Source organism: Lactuca sativa, chromosome 1 (genome assembly GCF_002870075.4).
Source record: "Lactuca sativa cultivar Salinas chromosome 1, Lsat_Salinas_v11, whole genome shotgun sequence".
NCBI classification, from domain to species: Eukaryota; Viridiplantae; Streptophyta; class Magnoliopsida; order Asterales; family Asteraceae; genus Lactuca; species Lactuca sativa.
The window spans coordinates 41443670-41450525 of record NC_056623.2 but is presented as its reverse complement, the minus strand read 5'-3'; the positions used below and the strand labels follow the sequence as shown (position 1 = coordinate 41450525).

The following is a 6856-nucleotide window of genomic DNA, read 5'->3' as shown; positions in this document are numbered from 1 at the left end:
GAGAAGAAGACACTCATGCTAAAATCGGCTAGCCCTCATATATGTATCACTAGTGCCAATTTCTTGAGCTAAATGGGTCCTTATATAGTGTGCATATTAGGGTTACACCATGTAACCCATGACTTTACCCATTCCTTATGTTCCATGGGTTTTAACCTCCATGGAGTATCCATGTATCACCACATGGGTTAAACCCAACATAAGGAATCATGGATCATAAGCCCACATATATAAGAATGAATGATTTACACAATCAATCCCCATATATTTAATTAGTCTCTTTTGATCACTAAATTAAGTCCAAATTAATTCTTGATTAATACTAATTATATAACATGATTTCATATTAATATATTAGAACTTATAATATATTAATATGTCACAAATCTCCTCTCCTCACAAACGGTCTATCCAAATGTTCCGATGCCATGCAACCCAAATGGACCATGCCGAGTCGGGTCAAGTACATACCAATTATAGTTATGGACTTAGACACTAATCCAACAATAACATGTGAAAATCGTTTTATCAAAATCATTAGAAATAACAGAAGTCTAAAAACATAAACATATGAGATGTGTATGTGTCACGATCAAGCTGGAGCTTTCCCACTACGAGATGCAGAACTTGAAAACATTTAATCCATACCTGTAATCACAAAACTCACTGAGTTCACCAAAGTACCATATATCAACATTAAACATATAATGCTTACAAACCAGGCTCATAGTCTACGAAACCATCATCCCATAGACCTATAGAATTTCCAACCATACGCAACTCATAGTTAACACCTCATTAGGTCTATAAGCACATAACCATCATCCCCAATACCTGTTGTACTTCCAACTTCCATTCTACCGGGCATGTAGGTACATAGCCATCATTCCCTAAAATCAATGTATAACCAACAAATAGAATAATCAACCTAACACATAACCATACAACCTATCACACTGAACATATAATGTCACATAGAGTATAAAGAGAAAATTCATATGATGCAAACAACCGCAATCTCACAGTCTCAAAAAGATAAACAACTATCACAAACCACATAGAAACTAAATTGAGGTCCATACTCGACCTATAACTCAACCCCAAAAAGTTTGACCAAAAGTCAACATGTTGGGTCAAGGGCTCCCCACGCTCAAAAGAAGACAAAATAGTCAGTTTACCAGGGTTGTCACGTGTCCTTGGCCAAATTCACCTTATAAATGACTTAACATATTAAGTTAGAAGCCTTAATTCTCATATCTGAATCTTCTTAGTGTCTTAATGGATAAAGTTTCCAACTTTATCCATTTAGATGGTCCAAACAAGCAAGATCTAGTAATAAAGTGTCCAAAATGCACTAATCGTCGTGCATGGAGGAAAGAGAACTTTTACATGCACTCTTTACTCTATCAAATGATCAGATTTGGACCCAAACATCATCAATGAGCTTTGGAGTTCTTCAAACCACATGAAACAAACCTAAATGGACCAAAACTTGCTAAAATGAACCAAAAAACACAACAAATTCCTAGATCTATAGATGAAATAAGATAAATCTTAAATCTTTAAAACCTACAAAGGTCCAAAATAGTAGAGAAAACTAATTATTCAAGTGTTATGCTCCAATGACCAATCTTTATTATCAACATCAAAAATGGATTTTAGGAGAGGGGATAAGCTCAAAACAATAGAGACTATGGTTTCACAAGGAACTTTTGGAGGGTGACGAAACCCTAGGAGTTTGTGCCCCTTAAATAGGCCCAAAACCTTAGGAGAGGGGATGAGCTTAAAAAAACCAACATATCTTCATTTTTTTTTTTAAAATAATGTTTATTTTAGTACATTCAAACTCATATATTTTATGAAAGTCTTATTTAAGGTTTTCTAACTTCATAAAAACTCAATCTATTTTCATCCAAACATTAAAAAAATCATATTTATTATTATTTTTGGTACATTAAAACTCTTATTTTTTTTAAAGTTGTCTAATATAATGGATTTTTGTCTATCTTAAAGTTTTAAATTAGAAAATTTCAAAAATATAAGATTTTAACTTACTAAAAAGTAATGTTGTTATTTTACGAATTTGATGAAAATATGTTGAGTTTTTCTAAAATTTATTATATTTTATTTGATAAATTAAGTTCGCTAGATATAAACTTAAATAAATAAGTAAAAGTTAGATTACGGTTTTGAGACCAAACCGATGTTATATATCCGATATTCCAATTCTTTATTTTCATAATTTTAACTGTCTTTTTGTTTTAATTATTTCGATTATATGGATTGATATTTCATTATTTTGGTGGAGAAAGATTGGATATTTGGATGATGGGCATGGGGATATGGTAATGGAACGGTATAGCTTCATCCACGACTACCGTCTACTTACCCCTGAATATACTCCTCGAGATTCTGAAACCCACATTTCTTTTCCCAAATCGCCCCTCATCACATGTGAGAATGTAACATCTTCCTCATAAATTAGTTTTAAAACAAAAGCATGAGTCACATTCGTACTTCATATTATATCTGTTTTAGAGGACATAAATTAACAATTATAATTTACAAGATCGAAGATAATTGGTGATTCTTGTCACCTCTCATATGGAAGCTAGAGAAAAAGGAAAAACTATTTTCTTTATTCAGGTTGCTTTATCTTAAACTGAAAGATTTAATAAAAATAAGTTGCATAAAAATAGTAAAGCACTTCAGTTAAAATCATTATCAATACATCAATTTTAATTTTAGCCCAACTATTTGATCAAACTTTCAACAGGCTTTCCGAAAAAAAAAAAATATGACAATTCTTAAATAAAAGATTTTGAAAATTTAGTCCATTTATCTAGCGTAAAATTATTATATCACCTAAGATCAAAACGCTTAAAGTACGTTATGTAAAAATTGATCAAAGTTGTTACAATTTGTATGCAATTTGACCATTTGACACAAAAAAAAAAAAAAAAAAAAAAAAAAAAAAAAAAAAAAATTAAGCAACGAGTCAAACACTATTGAGTTTGAGTATAAAAATACACAACAAGAAGATTTTTAAAAAGAAATTTACTTCGAATTACTTTTGGGTTTTTTCAAGTCATATTAAAATGTTTATATGTATTTACTTATCTTCAAGTTTTGATGTATAACTTACTCAAAACAAACTCGTTTTATCGAGTATAATTATGATTAAATCTTTCAAACAATTCGAGTTTTTTAAATTATGTTTGAATAATTTGAATTTTTTCCGAACTAAATTCATGTATCACACACAAAAAAAATGCATAAATAAAAAGGTAACAAAGAGTTTATATATCAAATGTTTTAGTTTCCACGATACAATGTGATAATTTTTTTTACTTCTAGTTAGTCACAATTCATGATAACATTATTTTACTTCCAATTAGTTACCATTACTCTTAGGGCCATATTTTTCCGCTTTCTCGTCAATCCATGCTCTCATATCAGCTAACACAAGATTAGCAGCATCATCAGGTTCCCCTTGTATCAAGGAATGGTACATACCCTCGTACATCTTTAAAGCCTTGTCCTCACTTGTTGCCTTCTCATACAACATCTGAGACCCGGTGGGGCATGTGACCCCATCTGCGGTCCCATGTAATGTCAAGAAAGGGGTTGTGACCTTGTGGAAGTTGTTTTGTATGTAATTTGTTACCCTGACAACTTCTCTCATTGTACCTACTCTTGGCCTCCCTGCATACCGTTTCGGATTTACAGCTATTATTTTTAGCTTTTCGGGATCTCTGATTGCCTTTCCCACCATCTTGTTATCTGGCATGGCGGCCCATGTATCCGCAAACCCGAATAGTAGCCCGTACATTGTTAAATGTAGCTTCAATTCATTAAAAACATATTTAGATTCAACAGTCATGGCACAAATTATATGCTTTATAAAGTTAACTAGATGAACTTAGTTAATGCGGTAAATGTTTTTTTTACATAATGAAAACAGTAAAAAAATTCAATTTATTTGCAAATTTACTTTAATTCATGTACCTCATGTATGTCATTCTTTTGCAAACGTTTTTAAATTTATTTATTTATATAAACATTTAAAGGGAAAAAATAGACTTGAATACATATTTAACCAATTTTATATAATCATTGTTTGTGCCTTCTTTGGGCCTTTGGGGTGATTTGTTTGCATACTATGGACTATGGAGCAGACCGGACATCCCACACGGACCGAATCATGGCCTCATGAGCCCCCCAGCGTACTTAAAATATCTTTTTTTTTTTTTTTTTTAAAGTAATCAAATTACAATAAATCATTTTGTAAATTCGAATTAATTAATCCCAAGTGCCTCGAAGTTGATTAAATTATAATGTAAAACGTAAATGTTATTTCATTACTAGAGGCCCAAAATTCTTTACTTGTTCTATACTTGTATCAGAATTAGGTATGCCTTATGCGTGGGTCGAAGAGTCATCTTAGGCCCATTTATCTAGTGTTCTGAAATTTGAACAACATTAAATTTAAGAAAAATCAAATATCACATGTTTTATTATATTATGTTGACCTAGAAAATGAAATTCGTGTAAACGTGATGAACTTGAAGCGGACTCTTGCTTACATTTACATATAAAATATACATCACGTTACATTTGTCATTAATGGTGGGACACTTTCTTAAGTGGACAAGACGACTAGGTGCCATGAGCGTTACTCTCTTTCGTAAAGACTTCCTAGTTCCTAGCTAGTAATGAGGTTACTCTTCATCTTAAATGATAATATCATAATTTTTTATTAAATAATCAGATTTAAATGCTTTATAATGTGGTAGTGCATTACCTTGGATGGAATCATGTTTTCCGGAATGACAAATAGAGGCGCTGAGAAGATCAAACCGGTCCACGTGTCAGGTTCTGATTGGAAGTACATAAGCATGGTGATCATGCCGCCCATTGATTCCCCGAACAGGAATGCCGGAAGTTTACAGTAGGTTTCGCTACGGCGAACGCTGAGAAAGTATGATAACGACGCCGCAGCAACCTTGTCCATATCGCCGAGGTATCCATGGAGTCCCTCCGATCGACCATGGCCAAGGAGATCGGCGGCGAAAACAGCGTATCCCCACTTGGCGTACTCAATACAGATCTTCTGAAAGCACCAGCTGGTGTCGGATCCATAACCGTGAGTCATGAACACGGCGGCCTTCACCGGTTGATCTTCGTCCAATGGAAGCCATGATTGAGTAAATAGTTTTCCGTTTGGCGTTTCGAAGTAGGATTTTGAGTTACGTACTCCTTGCGATTTGTAGAATTCTTCCTCAGGTGTTTCTCCCCAGAAGAAAGTTGTCGCCGGTGGGAATGGAGAAAGATTCGGTGGTGGCGGCATGGTTGACGACGACGGTGGTTGTAGTTGTTGGACTTCTTTACCCTTTTGGACAACTGAGCACGCAGATAAACAAGCGGAGCTGTTTATGTAAGTCGATGGAGAATTGGAAAAGTGAACCGGGTTGATGGAGTTATTTAGGTAGGGGTGCGAATAATTGAACCGGGGGTTGGTAAACCTACTACGCGGGTCTACCACGAACGGATGGGGTGTTCCTGATGAAAGCATTGCGTTGAAGAATGAATGATTTATGTGGGGTCCAGAGTAGTTGTTGAGCCATCCTGGAAGTTGTGACACGTCTCCGATTACGAAAGTGATGAAATGGTGAAACAATTTATGATAGGCTGGCGTGCTATTCAAATATACTTTCGAATGAATAGTTGAAATGTTGAATACTACCAACCCCCAACCGGCCAACCGGACGTTGGACCGGAATCTCTGTATTTTGGACGATTTTGACGTTTCTTTCTTAATTGTTCGACCTTCTCCACTTATCTATTTTATGTATAACTTTTTTTCTTTTCCCATATCATATTCTTATTAATTTTGTTAATTTAAATATTATTTAATTATTGATCGTTTTCATAAAAAAATAATTAACTAATTTAATGTTATTAATTGAAATATTTTATAAAACTCATTCATCAAGTTTGTTATATTTTAAACATATATATAATATTTTTAAAATTAATAATACTTAATAAATTAAATTAAATATATTACAATACATAAAAATTAAAATAACTACTATAAAATCCAGAGTTCATATTTCGTTTATAACTTTGTACACAACTTTATGTATACAATTATACAATTATATTAGAGATCGAAATGAAAAATAAATATAACTTAAATAGTTAAATATAATAAGAAAACAAAAATTAGAAACAAAAAGTTGATCCACTAGTTCGAGTACCCATCGGTACCCAACCAACAAATCGGGGATTTCCTGTCTTGACAGGTAACAGGGCGGATACTAGGATTAATTTTCATATCTAAAACGGGTACAGAGTAGGATTTGCTAGTCCAAACCTCAAGAATATCACATACTCCATTTTTACATAGTCTATATCTTAGTATTTAAGGATTTGCTAGTCCAAACCTCAAGAAAATCACACTAATTTATAAAACAATAAAATTATGTAAACATACATTGAACAAAATGATTTAGAAGAATATATTGAATAATGAATATGGTATCAAGAGGGAATTGAAGAACATAAAACTCAAGGATCTATCTTAGTATCTCACATAACATTTTCCAAAGCAAAAATCTTTCTGTGAACATGGACCTGATAGATGGTCTGAACTCATAAATATGGTGAAACAACAACCAAAGAATCCAATACCTTCGACATCCTTTATGTTTTGAGTTGCTAGTTTTGTGCAATGGTTGCTTAGATATTCTTTCAACAACATGTGAATCTTTAAATACCTCCATCATTTTTTTTTACCAAAAATGCAAACCAATTATTAATTTAAAAGCTTTAGAAATAGTCAATTCACTTC

At 32.9% G+C, this 6856-nt stretch overlaps 1 protein-coding gene across 1 annotated transcript; it reads right to left on the bottom strand.

Annotated features, from left to right (window-relative positions):
- Positions 1-3280: 3280 nt before the first annotated feature.
- On the bottom strand, positions 3281-5590 carry LOC111909471 (caffeoylshikimate esterase). The gene is made up of 2 exons (XM_023905301.2): positions 4805-5590; positions 3281-3844 (listed from the first exon to the last, which is right to left on the bottom strand). Exons 1-2 carry the CDS (start codon positions 5573-5575, stop codon positions 3395-3397), a joined length of 1221 nt encoding a protein of 406 aa, XP_023761069.1. The 5' UTR covers positions 5576-5590; the 3' UTR covers positions 3281-3394.
- Positions 5591-6856: the final 1266 nt, after the last annotated feature.

What these genes read in the sequence shown, in the direction of transcription:
- LOC111909471 (XM_023905301.2), bottom strand. Translation starts at nt 5,575, where the DNA reads ATGCTTTCATCAGGAACACCCCATCCGTTCGTGGTAGACCCGCGTAGT. An exon ending in AAAACATGATTCCATCCAAG is followed by an intron (nt 3,845 to 4,804) that starts GTAATGCACTAC and finishes AATGAATTGAAG; the next exon opens with CTACATTTAACAATGTACGG.